General features: G+C 43.6%; 1 protein-coding gene across 1 annotated transcript in view; it reads right to left on the bottom strand.

The window, feature by feature from the left end:
• The window catches only part of sgip1a (SH3GL interacting endocytic adaptor 1a), a 53,890-nt gene extending 41,972 nt beyond the window's left edge, over nucleotides 1-11,918 (bottom strand). The window contains exons 1-3 of the mRNA XM_056603275.1: nucleotides 11,767-11,918; nucleotides 5,580-5,739; nucleotides 2,684-2,728 (exon numbers count right to left, since the gene is read on the bottom strand). Coding sequence (XP_056459250.1) covers nucleotides 2,684-2,728; nucleotides 5,580-5,622 — 88 coding nt within the window. The 5' untranslated portion in view covers nucleotides 5,623-5,739; nucleotides 11,767-11,918. The remainder of the gene's footprint in view (nucleotides 1-2,683; nucleotides 2,729-5,579; nucleotides 5,740-11,766) is intronic.
• Between the last annotated feature and the right edge of the window lie 3,400 nt (nucleotides 11,919-15,318).

The raw sequence follows: 15,318 nt of genomic DNA, 5'->3' as shown, positions 1-15,318 counted from the left end.
TGTTAATCTGCTAGCATGATTACCTGGGAGCAAGCTGAGAAAACCACCAGCGTGAATGAAACCACGGGCCCACCGCGACCAGAGCTAAGCACACAGGGGGCCTGTAATTCCCTCCCAAAAGGAAGGGCACAGGAAATAGTGTGCATACTGTGGCATTACCAGCCTCGGTACTTAAATCCCTCAAATATGCAGGGACAATATAAAAGAACATCAAGATACCTTTCGCATAATTTACTGTAGGAACATCCTCTTAAATGCTCACCAACAAATAACATCAAGATAGCTTTATCCTAATTTATTGGAAGAACAGCCTCTAAAATGCTCATCAACAAATAGCACCATTATTTTGTCTTCCCCCTGAAATCTATAAAACAGCCGCCAAGGGTATAGTAGGGACAATATGCTAGCCCTGCTAATGGCTAGCATGTTTAATATAGGAGTACTAACATGGATTAGTGTCCAATTTTAACACCTGACTGTAATCCCGCCTGCATGGAGTGCATGCTAAGCCTGCACGAGCTATCCTAATGGAGGAGTGGCCGCGGTGCTATTTACAGATTGTTGATTTTCTTCCTCCTGGTACTGTTACCTAACACCTGGCCCATGACACACATGCAACCGGGTGCCGCAGCAAAGAGGAGGAGGCGGCCAACATGAAGAAGATCTTGCTCATCACTCCCTCAATGAACACAGCCTTTTGTTATACTGTGTGTGTGTGTGTGTGTGTGTGTGTGTGTGTGTGTGTGTGTGTGTGTGTGTGTGTGTGTGTGTGTGTGTACGTAAATATATAAAAGGTTTCTCCCCATTGGAAAAATCCCTTGCTAAGCTTGCAAATAGTGTGTCAATATACATACACAAACCAGATCGTTGTGACAGGGGATTACTGCACTGTACTCTGAATACGATACTTTATGTTTATGTTGTTTGATTATTGTTAATAGTTTGTGCATGAGCATTACTCAATGAAAAGAAGGGTGCCATATCACCTTTCCTTGCCTATATCTTCACCCGCTACAGTGTGTATACTTGAACTTCTTCCACATAGGTAAAGAAAAGGGATGCATCTTGTTGTCTTTTTTGTTGAAAGGTGCTTTACGGTACAATTAGCCTATTTGAGACTGTCAGAGCTAAATAAATAAGGAATCCATCTGCCAGTTTATCATTATCCACATTACCAATAATTGTGTTTAAAATTGAAAAGCAATAATGTTGCGACATAGATCCGGGATGCAAAAATAATGGATGGGATATTGGATTTTGTTAATACTGGATGGTCATCTCTAATCTCTTATAGAAAGTTCGAATATAGATAACCTCATTAATGGCTACACATAGGGGGCAAGAGGAAAGTTCCCCCTGGACTAAAGTAAACAAGACAGGCCGCTGAGCATGAACGACACAATGCATACATAAGTGCAAAGATTAGTGGAAATAACAGCAAACAAACCATGAGATGGCCTTGAAGAAAACCTCACTCTTAATCAGGACATGATAGCACAAACACTCTTTAACACTCGATAATTATGTGACATTTTGAAAAGCAGGTAGTTAAAAGGGAACAATTTTATGAAATCTAAACTGTATTTGGGGGTTACACAAAACTAATGGAGAACAAGAAAAGTAGATCCCCCCTTTAACTAAAAGGTTCAGAAGCGTCGCTAGTAAAAATAATAGTATGGTTAACGCATGTAGAAGGCTGGAATTGGACTACTGTGCACATTGCTATGAAATATAGCATAATTTACAATGTTAGGGTTGATAACAAATGAAAGAGTGTATACTGAACTATAACTGAATCAAACGGATTGATAAATCAATGAATTCATTAATGAATTTATTAAAAACAGAGCTTGCTGGAGGCCAGCTGCATAGATAGAGAGTCATCCTTAAATCCCTGGTGTAGCTGTGATGATGTCATGAAATTAAAGGGACATGATACTAAAACGGCCGTTTCATTCCCTCCAGATGTCTAACACCAATGCCATTAGCTCGGGAAAAGGTGTGTGAGAAAACATCGATCCTTAGACATGGTTCCCACACAGCTTCTGCCAAACGACCTCGTAGCCTGAGTAGATGCAAGAGGGGTAATGCACCGTGTGTGCATCAAGCATGTGGCAGTGTGTCACGGTTGGTAAGGGTGCACACACACACATTAACACACAATACAACACAAAGAGAATTTCTACAAGTAAGTACAGCCTGCAAGCTGGGCACATAAGCCCCCGCTGCACAATAAATCCTAATCCTTTACGTTGACGGGAAGACCATAATACACACTACCAGACCAACACTGACGTGCGTATGTGCTTGCATTAGCCCAGCTATTGTGCTGCCATGGCAAGAGACACACAGTGGTGCCCTTCCCTTTAGAATGACATGCAAGTCCCCAGTATGCATGGTCTCAAAATAGCACCACAGCTTATGCCATTTGGAGGTATAAAACACACACACACACACACACACACACACACACACACACACACACACACACACACACACACACACACACACACACACACACACACACACACACACACACACACACACACACACACACACACACACACACTCTCTCTCTCTCTCTCTACCGGCAGTGGAAGCACCTTGGGACAATGGCATTGAGGAGTATGTTGAATCAAGACAAAAAGGACATTTAAGAGCAAAAAAGGTAGAGCTTTCTTACCTTCCATCATGGTTGCAGATTTGCATTCCTCTATTTCCAATGATCCTGGAACGAAATTAAGATGTTCAGGATGGGAGGGGGGGGGGGGGGGGGGGGGGGTTCCGGGTGGTGGAAGGGAGCACAGCAGAGGAGTGCCCCTGGTTACTAGGATGAACGGCACTGGATAAACACAGCAATAGAACCTCACCAGCAGCTAGCCGTGTGTGTGTGGTAGATGAATGCGTGTGTGCGCGTGGCTAACGCCCTGGCTAACAGAGAGCCTCCTACACCCCCAGACGTTGGCTGTCAGATGGCCGGCAAAGAGAGACACACACACAGAGGGAGAAGGAGAGAGAGAGAGAGAGACAGAGGGAGAGAGAGAGACAGAGAGAGAGAGAGAGAGAGAGAGAGAGAGAGAGAGAGAGAGGTGGGGGTGGGTGCAGGCTGGGCTAGCTGCTGATCAGAGCTTAAGCCATGGATGCTGCTACTGCTCGTCCAACCTCCAGCCCCAGGATGCTGAGAAATGTGTGTGTGTGTGTGTGTGTGCGCGTTTGTGAGGGGATGAAAAAGGGGAGGGGCAGAGAGGGAGAGGGGAGGGGGAGGTGTATGTGTATATACGCGTGTGTGGAGGGGAGCGGGAATGTGGGTAGGGTTTGCTGAGGTCACAGCTGGCCTCAGCCAATGCCTGGAGTTGAGTGGAGTCACATGACGTGCAGCCTTAATCTCCTGACACTATGGCCCAGGAGAACGGTTGACTGGTAATCTCTCTCTCTCCCTCTTGCTCTAACATGCACAGAAATTGCACACTTTGAAATTGTCACATGAAACGAAATTCACATTCGTAGATACACGCAGTTACTAATGGCATAGCAGTCGTTTACTTGCATGTGTATATTAATACACGTGCACATGCTTCTCAGTGCATGCGTGTGCTTGTGTGCGTGTCTGTGTGTGTGTAGCAGGCTTGACATTTCTAATGTGCAGGTGAGAAGGAATGGGTAGACAGAGATACAGTTGAATAAACACAGCAGAACATTTCTAGAACACTAGAATTTGACCAACTAGAGCTGGACAAATTATATCTTTATACCATATTTTTTAGCTTGGGTATAGCTTGGGGTTTTGTCATAGCAATATCCATTTATTACATTCACCACAGCGAGGGAATCCCCATCAGTAGCAATGTGGATGACAACCAAGCAAAACGTTTACTGATCAGTAATAAAAACCAAAGCCCAGTTGGTGTGTGTAGTCTCACAGGGAAATGTTGACATTACATGTGCAACATATAGGTCTAAAATGGTTTTATATTGCTGTATTGTCATTGTAACTGCACAGCCCCCCTTCTCCTCCCACCTCTCAGTAGCCCCTGCTGATCAGCGTGACGTCATGGCAACGCATGACTACGCTGTTCAAGAAGGAGCTAGCATTGAGGGAGGGTGTGTGAGCGACATTGGTACAATTTTGAAAATGAATAATTTTCTATAGTGTTATGATTAACATCTACATTTCATGTGGTATAAGAACAACATTCACCTTAAAAACTAAAGTGTAAAGATGCTAAATAATGTAACAGCTATAGACCCGACCACTCAGGTTCTGGGTGCAGGCGGTCTATGGGCATGAGTCACGCATCTGACACGAGCCAGCTGGATTGCCATGCTCACCTCTCCGTCCAAGTCTCTCCCTCGCTCTCCCTCTTTCTCTCGGGCTGTCTACCCAAGTCTCCCTCCCTCTCTCTCTCTCTCTGGCTACCCAAGTCTCCCTCCCTCCCTCCCTCACTCTCAGGCTGTCTACCCAAGTCTCCCTCCCTCTCTCTCACTCTCTGTCTACCAAAGTCTCTCTCCCTCTCACTCTCTCTCTCGGGCTGTCTACCCAAGTCTCTCTCCCTCTCACTCTCACTCTCTCTCTCGGGCTGTCTATCCAAGTCTCCCTCCCTCTCACTCTCTCTCTCGGGCTGTCTACCCAAGTCTCCCTCCCTCTCTCTCTCTCTCTCTCTGTTTGTCTATCAAAGTCTCTCTCCCTCTCTCTCTGTCTACCAAAGTCTCTCTCCCTCTCTCTCTCTCTCTCTCTCTCTACCAAAATCTCTCTCCCTCAGTCTGTCACTGTCTGTCTCCCTGTGTACCCAAGTCTCGGTGTATCTCCAAATCTCTATCTCTCAAGCCACTGGGTCTGTACATCTTTCTGTTTATTTTTTGACGTCCCTTTAGCACCATTTATTGGCCAATTTCCCCCCCCCCCCCCCCCCCCCCCCGGACTCTTTCTTTGGACTCCATGTGTCTTAATCTGTCACCACCCCTCCTCCTCTCTTAATGGCCGGCAGATGCTCCATAGTCTGATTAACCACGTGCGCACGCACGCAAGCACGCACTTACACATACACAGAATCACACACAAACGCACTTCTCCAAGTCCATCTGCCCAATATCTCTTTATTTACTCACGCTTGGGTCAGTCAAGCAACACCCCCTCCCTCTCCTGTACTGTATGTGCTTATATAATTATGTTCACAGTGGCTCAGTGTTTGGCTTCTACGCTACTGCCTTCTAGTGGTAGGAAAAGCCTACTACGTCACCTGAGGATTATAGTGCTTTGGCACAAAATATTTCATGTTGTCTTCGACGCCACATCCCTAAATTCCCATCTGGGATTAACAAATGTAATCTAAATGTTGACATAAAAAGGTGAAAGAAGTATCTACTCGGTAACGTAGAAGTTAATAAGGCTTCAGATCATCAATCACAAGCGTCACATCATTCCATAGTTCATATGCTTTGGCCTAAAAGCAAAGTATGCTTGTTACCTTACCTCACGCAGGATAGAATAACCATTTTGTTGATCCCCTGCACCTGAGATGAACAACCAACTAGCAATCAATATAAAGTCATGGTGAACCCATGGAGGACAGTGGTCCTACCTGCGATGATGCGAAACCAGCCAGTGCACAGCTCCTCAGCCATTTACTGCCCACCCCATGGACCCACCATTCACCCCAGCACCAAGCGAGAGGAGCAGGCGGAGGTGGTGGTGGAGGAGGAGGAGGAATCGTCTGAGAAAATGGAGACAGAGGGCCTGTCCTGGGAAAAAGAAGAAAAGGAGAAGAGTGATGAAGTGGGAGTAAGAGATAGGGTTGGAAATGACCGGTGCTGTATAGAGGACATGCAGGCAAGTTATCCGCACACAGAGCCAGTGGAGAATCTAAATGTGGCACAGTGAGAGGAGAACAGAGCAGTCAAGGTGATGATGTCCCAATTTTCAATTCAGTGCAACACATGCGCAGACACACATACACTGCTGACATTTAAAGTAGGTCCCAGATCAGTGGAGGTTTATTAGAATCAATGCATACTTAGGACTAGAAATGCATTCTTTGTAAAAAAAAGTATGATTAGTTGGTTTGTAGATAATATTTTTGTTTATCATGATATAGTTGCCATACTGAACATAAATTATCAAAAAACACACTTAAGGCAGACTTCTTGAAGAGCTACACAAATGTTGTTTTTCTTTTTTGTCTTTTTAATCAAGAGGAATTATGTAGTTTAGTCGCCATCTGCTGGTTTCTTTAGATAATGCACATTTGCCCCCTCCATCGTGCCCAACCATATTCATGTTATTCCCAAAACTGTTACCCCCTCTGCATTCATTTATCTGGGCTGTGCCTATATATTCACGAATTTCACGTAAAGAAATTGAACCACTTCACCACACAAAGAGGCACGCACGCACGCACGCACGCACGCACGCACGCACGCACGCACGCACGCACGCACGCACGCACGCACGCACGCACAGGCACACACCTTGCCAATGCTGTAATTTCTCAAAAGTGCCCCCCAAGGGCCTGTCACTCATGTAGAGTGGCACCAAAAGTAAAACTAGACATTACATGTTCCATTACGTCTCTGGCTCAGTCAATGCTCTATCCAATACCTGACCTATTTTTTTATCCTACTCTTTTAAACTTTTCACCTGTGGGGGGCAGTCTTGCCCTTAATCTATTCCAAGTTTAACATGATGACGTCTTGATCATTCCCAAAAACTCACAAAGGCTTGATTTCCATTTAAAAAAGCTTTATGGCACATCTTTATTCTTTGTACCTGATGGAATTATGTTTCCTTACCCTACGAGGGATTTGTAAATAATTACATACACATTTTTTTTTATACATTGGTAGTCAAGGCAGGGCCCTATTGTTGTTAAGGCGGCCGCCTTAACTATACAATGCTGGGGAAACACTGGTATATAACCAATCCAACACAGGCTTGCATAAGTATGTCCACGTAGCCTATTCATTCACTCCTGCATTGCTCAATTCTTAGATTTCCCCATCAACTGACTTGTCCGATAAGCAGACAGGCAGGCAGCCAAGCCAGGGCCGTCGTCCCCCTCCCCACCTGCCCTGATGAGATGATCGGGAAGCAACACGCACACACACACACACACACACACACAGACTCCCGCCCACACAGCAATTAGGCCATCAGGCCGGAGTCAAACCAAAACATTTGATTTAGTGGGGAAAGACACGGGGGCCGATAAGGCAAGAGACTGTGGCAGCCAACACCCAGCGAGTGCCTACGTGCCCGGCACAACATACCCCCAACCCTCCACATTGTCGGAGCTGACACAGAGGACCATCATCAGCCGAGGTAATAGCCAAGACAATGTGACGCTGTCCTCATGTAAACAGAGAGGGGAACTCAAAAGGCAAGGGCCATATGGGCTGTAATGTTTTCGGTGTAATTAGCGCACCCTTTTCCAAGTGTGAGTAATTGTTGAGTGTACTCTTAGGATGGTTTGTCTAAAGAGATCGTCCGTCATTTTTCAGACTTTGTTGTGGCAAACAAAAACATGATGGCAGTTAGTCAGCTTAACTAAAAGTTTCAGTGATTTCTGAAAGTTGTGTTAAATGAACGAGGGAAAATTGCAAAGGGTTCGCGATTGGATTGATATATTATGAATTTAGAGTATTTTCATCGGGGAGCTTTATGCTTGCTTGTCATCATAAAGGTAAATATGGAAGTGAGTTTGTGTGGGGAATTGTGATGGTCGGTCAAACTCGAGGGAAGACCAGTTTCCTTATCCAGGAATGTTGCGGAGAATGGATAATTATGGAAGCTAATAATTTAGCCCATAATTTAGCTAGGATTGGTTGATTTTGTTGGATTTGAGGCAATCGCTAAATGTTCCAATCTGGGCCACAATAGCTCTTAAGGCAAATGGTTGGCTGACCATGCTGGTAATGTAGACGGCTGAATGGTTGTTACACTGTATTCAATCAAATTTAATGAATAGCAAATCCGCTTTTTATTATTATTTTTTGTACACAGGCAGATTTCAAGCTAAGCCTTACTATCACAGGCTAATAATATCAGCATCACCCTTGTCGTTGTTTTGCACCACAGTTTGTGTACTATAAATAAATAAAAAAACTGTTTGACAGTAACCTTGTCGTCCCCATTATCAGTAACCCTTGTGACTCATTGCAGCTTCGTGCCCCCCCCTGTGCCGGCCCCCATCCTTCCAAACCCCCTGGCCCGACCCCAGCCTAGGGACAGAGGGTGGATGGAAAGAGATGAGCTCACTATCACTAAACCGGCGCTGCTACGGTCTGTGGTCTCCCTGATGAGCGCGCTGATACCGCGCGGGTCCAGTGTGTCTCCAACGGCAATTACCAATTTCTACATGGGGGCCCCCCTGCCCAAATAAATACACAGCACAGCTCCACTTTACAATCGGTTCCCATCTATAAACACTGGAGCCCTGGCTGGCAGTCTGGGGCTAAAGACAAGCTTCAGGCTCGGCTTCAAAGAACACTTTTTCCTAGAAGTACTGAATAGCTCAGAGACAAAGAGAATATAAAGGTTCTTGGAATATGTTCGTTTCCAGTTATTAGTGTGAGGAGAGGCAGATAAAGGAATAGCACAATACGTCTTGATTGTTATACAAGACTAAATTAATTTTAATTGTGCTGCAAAGGATGTGTCTTTCAGTTTGCGGGAAAAAAAAATGTATTAATCCCATGCTGATGATCGTTTGGGTTATTCAAACAAATAAATACGTTTTATTCCCCTAATTCCCAACTGGCTTGCTGGCTCCAGTTTAGCTGGACACCCACCAGAGTGATGCTATTGTAGGTTATGAGTGTGGCGAATGAGCTGCCAACGGTGGGCTAGGCCCCTCGAGTGACGCATTACATCCTGGCCAATAAAACATGATCAGATCAAAATAGACGTGTGAACCATTTAATTGTAGTCTTCTGGGTTTTTTGCAGAACTGGACTTGTGTGTTGGATTTTGTATAGAGCTTATATTGAAACTAGGACTCTATGATCAGAGACTATGTGCAAATTGCCCCTTTTCTAGCGGTTGATGGGTAATCCAGGAAGTTTGATTTAAATTACTTAATTCGCCATTCACTGCACCGCAATTTAACCGCTGAATTTTTAGTTATTGGTTCACCTTACATGTGGCGCAAATAAGTGTAATAGGCAACACTTATACACTAGTACAAGCATAATCAGGTTCCATCTCAAGTTCTTCAGCTAATACAGTAGTAAATGTCTAAATAAACCCTTTAAAGTCACCATGAGACTACCCCTAGAACATGCTGCTCTTCGGTCCTACAACATGCAGGGCTGGTAAGATCTTTCCAGTGGGGCATTTGTTTGTATCTTGGCCATTAAATACCAATGCTGAGGTGCACAGAAAGATGCCCCACAGAGTTCTTAATGGTATTTCCTGAATGTAGATAGAACACACAGACTATGGCCCAAGTGAAAACTAGATTTGGGCGGATTGCAAAAAAAGACAGCACACATGCATGCATAACTGTCAAACATACGTAAGACATAATCACACAATCCTGAGCAGTTCTTACTCATTGCTGCCTTGTATCACACCAACTTTATTCTCTCTCTCTCTCTCTCTCTCTCTCTCTCTCTCTCTCTCTCTCTCTCTCTCTCTCTCTCTCTCTCTCTCTCTCTCTCTCTCTCTCTCTCTCTCTCTCTCTCTCTCTCTCTCTCTCTCTCTCTCTCTCTCTCTCTCTCTGCAAGTCTATACAGGTCTGAGTCATACAACTATCCCCACAAACCTTTCCAAAGCAAACCATATAGGGAAAATAACAGGGGATGTGATTAGGTTTGACATGCTATGAAATGCTCCGTCATAAGAATGCTTGAAAGAATCTGTAATCGTGAAATAACTAATGTAATACTTGTTAACAGCAGGTTGTCTGTTCTCCTTGGATGAACATGATATCAGCCTTTTAATCAAAACCTGATTGTATGATTCCAAATCCAGGCAGTTCCCTGAGGCAAGAAGGATTTATTGAAACAATCAAGGCTTTTTTAAACGCAACATCTTGACAAAGGAAACAGATTGATTCCAGGAACTTTCCAAGGCTCACTTCCCTGGCCGAGCAAGACCGGAACTGTAACTCGTTGCTCGACATGATCCCACTACACAAGCTTTTCTCAGGGAAAAAAAACACCACTCCTGTGTGCACATCTTCTCACGTAATTCTGACCTTTTTGTTAACTGAAAAATCTGCAAATAGCCACTCGAAGGATTTGCATCCATGTTATCCATTAAGTGTTTTGTATAGCTTTTGTATAGCTACATAACTAAGTTAACCAACAACTATTAAGATATTATGTACTTAAAGTGGAACTCTCAAAGACTTCCATGTAAATAAATGTCTGTCTAGTCACTATCTATTGCCAATGGAGGGGTACACAATGGTGATTATGTCTGTCCCATTGATTAAAGTCCTTGCATTTGAAGTAATATTTGGTTTGACAGAGGCCAATGTTTTATGTCCTCAGTGATGAGGCACATGGACACCTTCAAAACCACCTCTCTGGGTAAGATAAGCCATGTCTACTATACAGGGGCCGACCCACGTGTCTGACAATACTGCACCAGCACTGGTTAACCAATAGCATATGCTACAACATTGATCCATCTCTAATGAAAACACCAAACTTCATTGATTACCATATTTCCATTCAGCACCGATGCCAGGACTCTTGCGTAATGCACCCAGGCAATAATTAATCAAATGTCCAGGTTGACATCCTGTCAACCGTTGGCACAGAGTGGGATTCAAAACAAACAAAAACAAAAACTCTATTGCAACAGTACTGAAAAATATATTGACTTTAGTAGAACCACAACAAAATACAGACAAAATGCAAAGTAGTAACGACGTAAAAGTAGTGTGATCTCCAGTCAACTGATCTTAGAAAAATGTCAATACAAACACGCACTTTAAAACACCCCATGTATATGTATATTGATATGTACAGGGATGAATTACATAGACTACACTTCCGAACCACATTCCATTTTATACTGAGACTTATTTGGGTCTGGCTATGTTTTCTTGAGCAGGGCTCTTGCAAATATTAATGAATGCAATAGCTATAATTTAACTAATGTTGAGTAATTCAGTTGGGAAAACTTAATTTGTCTATAGGGTGCTAGAGGCAATGAAACAACATTTATGTAGAAACATGTAGGTATAAACTGACTCTATTATACGTAATAGTATATTAAGACAATTGACGAAAACAATTCAAGTTATAACACTGCAATCATGTGGCCTCTATTCTCGACAAGCTGCAACTTGATCTTAATTGAGCAGAAAGTTATGTACAGTATGTCCCAAGAGCATTACGTGAATATTCACTGTATAAATACAATTACATATTTGGCACTTCAATATTTAGACTTTACCGAAGATCTAAATTAAATTTAAATTGTAATCATCATTAATAGCCCATGATCATAAGCACGTGCCAAAAAACCAAACATGTGCACGTTTGCTCTTAATGTTGACACGCACGTGTGAATGCTAGAATAAACGACTTAATGACGTCAGTGATTATTCATAGAGCTGAATGAGAAACCCTATATGACTATCGTTCATCCCAAGTAACTCAGCAAGGAAGTCGTTCCTCTCAACAACCTGACCACTTGACACCCCCTCCAGGTTGCGTAACGTTAACAAGGAAGTCTAGCGTGTACCTCCAAAAATGTTTGCAAAAATGACAAAAGTTTAAAATAAATGGTGACAATTGAGTAGCGTACTACTGTACCTTATCCGTGTGTGTTTGTTTCCTTCTCTACGGCGATGGGACCGTATTTACACATTTGTTAGACGATAAACAGTTGGTATTCATCGCTACTTGTTTTGGTGTTATGCATGCAAGCCACGCTCGCTTTGGTGGCTGCGCGCGCCACAGGACAGGGGGTGGAGGTAAAGACACGAGCTGGGAGCTGGAATACCATTTGAGTCTATATTAAATAAATTAATGAATAAATGAGGCAATTCTTTTTTGGGGATGATACTATTTTATTTCATAATGCCTTTTATTTCATAATGCCACATTTATTTATTTAATAGGCTACCACATATATTTCATAGCGTCACATTCATTTATTTAATGCTATTCTCCTATTCTGGCCTGTATTGCGGACTATTTAATACTCGTCTTAAATGCAACAATTTAAGACGAGTATTAAATAGTTTGAGACTGATTGACCTTAGTCATGCACGAGATCAGTGAAATATTTAGGTAGCTAAATGACGTCAAGTAATTGGCTCACTAATTAGCGTGTTACATGGTCAGAAATGGCAAAGAACATTCCACCACTGGCAGGGGACTGAAGTTGTGCTTCATGCAACATCAGAAACGGTCAATTATAAATACAATTTATTCTCTTCCCTATTAGACCACACAATATTAAAGTTAACATCCAGCCTTATTGGCTTAGTGCTAACATCAGTTTTGACTAGTTTCTGTTTCTACACATAGAGCGGACGACACAATATCAAGTTACCGTATAATGATCTGAGATAAATCCAAACCTGAAGGCGTGGCTTTATTTTCCATACTGCCCATACCAATATAGCCAGAATTGTACCTGGATTCAGCAGATGCTTCATGAAGCACCTCAAGAGTGCATGCTTGTGTATCTTGTGTCTCTTAACCACGTGTTGAACATTTACCACTCTCCAAGTCATACATATCCCGAAATCACGAAACCACAGAGGATTAGAATTACGCTTCATCAAAAGGCGTTTGTGTCCTGTGCGTAATATACATTAATCCTGGAACCTGATATCAAAAAATGTGACGCCATCATGTGCCATGTAGCTTTAACCTAACACGGAGGAATGTTGAGGTGAAAGCGGAGGCATGGTTTCCATAGTGACACACAGAGGTCTAGCAGGAAACAAGGGTGTGGGGATGTGAGCAACCTTTAAGTCTCCCACATTTACTCATCTCTGTGTGGGTTCTTGAGGGAGAATATTTAGAGCTGCACACGTGGCCACAGGCTTGCCGGATACTCAACCAAACACACCTTCAGAGGAGAAGGGAACACAGGCAAGTGTCCTATCCTCATTTTAATTTCCTACCTCGCCTCTCTAAGCTTTTTCTCTGTTCTCCCCACTCTCTTTCTACTTCCCTCCTACTCACATCCCTCCTTCCCTACCTTCTCTCCTCCCCCCTAGTATCCTTTCCACTCTGTGCACTAGAACATCAAATAAGAGTAACGAAAGGAATTTAAAGGACTCGATCCGCCCAGGTCATTGCACATGCTCAGTTCAGTCCCAGCAGATCACAGTTTCGATGTTGGATGATGCCACCAGACTGAAAGAGAGAGATTGAGATGCAAGACAAACAAAGCACTATTGGAGTTCCACAGGCCTAGAGGTTCTGGATGTTAGGCACACAGGTATTGCACTCCCAATAGAATCACAACTGTTGATGAAATCAGCCTTGACAGTTATGCTGACACTCTTTCTCTCTCTCATTTACTCACTCACACATGCTTGGTCTTTTTGCTCAATCACGTCACCAGCCAGTCCTCTGATTGGCTGAGGGAGGGATGTTTACATGGCCCCTTCCTCCTGAACACTTTACGAACGAGCTGATTTACTGGTTTCATGTTGAACATTATAATATTGAGTAAAGAGAACCTGGGGAAAGAAATTTCAACCTTCCGATGATGGCCCCAGTTTACACTTGGTGGAAGCAACACGACCAAGGACGTATGAACACAGGAGAACACACCAGGGATGAACCTTCAGTTCCCCTTCGGTGTACAGCTGACTCAGCTTTCTGCTTACCTTTACTTAACTGTAGGTACGATAATGCAAGAGTCGTATTTCTCCTCCACTTTATAAGTGTTACAATCACACACCTGTGATCGATATGCAAGACGACTTCCCAATCAGGGAAGAGATGCCCGGATTGGTCAGAAACGGGGAAGAGGTCAACAGAGACAGGCACACAGTCAACTTGAAAAATATATTTCACAGAGCATCTGACTCACTAATAGCTGACTATTAGGCCACTCAAAATATAGCTCTTAAATTCTACCGCAGCCTTAACTGTGTCTCCATGTCACCTACCTACAGCGCCTTTAACTGTGTCTCCATGTCACCTGCCTGCAGCACCTTTAACTGTGTCTCCATGTCACCTACCTACAGCACCTTTAACTGTGTCTCCATGTCACCTGCCTACAGCACCTTGAACTGTGTCTCCATGTCCTTCCTATTAATCAAGCCTATAAGATTCAACATGCAATGCACACTTATGGCCTGTGCAATATAACACATTATAAACAGATGGCAATTAATAACATAAAGTAGATATGGCTGGCAACTTTGTGCCTGAAGGCCATCTCCATGCCTGCATCAGCTCCTTAGCCGGAAATATCACTTTCACTTCAGGGTGGTGGGGAGGTTGAGTTAAGTAGTGTCATTTCCCCGAGAGGGAATCGCTCAGCCTATTCTTAGGTATATTAAATAACTCAGCGTCGTCCCAGTGAACTCCATTTCTCTGTGTCGTCGTCACGGACACGTACATAGAATCCGTCCAATCCAAAGCCTGCTTTTAATAGGTTACTCTGTGCGGAAGATGAGGTGCGATGGGGAGGGGCACTGACTCAAAGTCACAGCCGACCAGAGCGGCGATGTTGAAAAAGGACAAAGAGGACAGGATGAGGACATCGGCGAATTAAATAAATAAATACATAAATGAGAGAAAGAGGGACAGTACTCATAAAGAGTAGAGACAGATTGGGTGGGGAAAGGGTGGAGAGAGATAGTGATAAAGAGAGAGAGATGTGCCACAGTCTAGTGGCACATCATGTAATTCTAAACTCATTGATGATTCCCCTCCAATTCAAGGTCAGCCTTGTGCTGGGTTCTGGTGCCTCTTACGTATTCTCCTAACGTAATGAGACATCGAAATCAAGGATCAGGGAGGACATGCAATTTCCAAAGCCGGCTTGGATGAATCCTCCCTAACATTAATGGCACACCCGAAACAGAAGGACAGAAAATACTTAGTGTAACCTCCCTGTTCAGATTTCTGTTGAGGTATCAAGTGGCTATATGCAGCCCTAATGTAAATCATATCTAAGAACTTGTGTCTCTCAGGTCATATAGTGCAGGGATGGCCTCTGGTCTTTACGTATGGCTGTGTGTGTGTGTGTGTGTGTGTGTGTGTGTGTGTGTGTGTGTGTGTGTGTGTGTGTGTGTGTGTGTGTGTGTGTGTGTGTGTGTGTGTGTGTGTGTGTGTGTGTGTGTGTGTGTGTGTGTGTGTGTATTTAAGACTCAGGAGGGCTGTTATTTG

Source organism: Gadus chalcogrammus, chromosome 12, assembly GCF_026213295.1.
Source record: "Gadus chalcogrammus isolate NIFS_2021 chromosome 12, NIFS_Gcha_1.0, whole genome shotgun sequence".
NCBI lineage: Eukaryota > Metazoa > Chordata > Actinopteri > Gadiformes > Gadidae > Gadus > Gadus chalcogrammus.
Note: the sequence above shows the minus strand (reverse complement) of the source record. Positions and strands in the feature narration are given on the sequence as shown.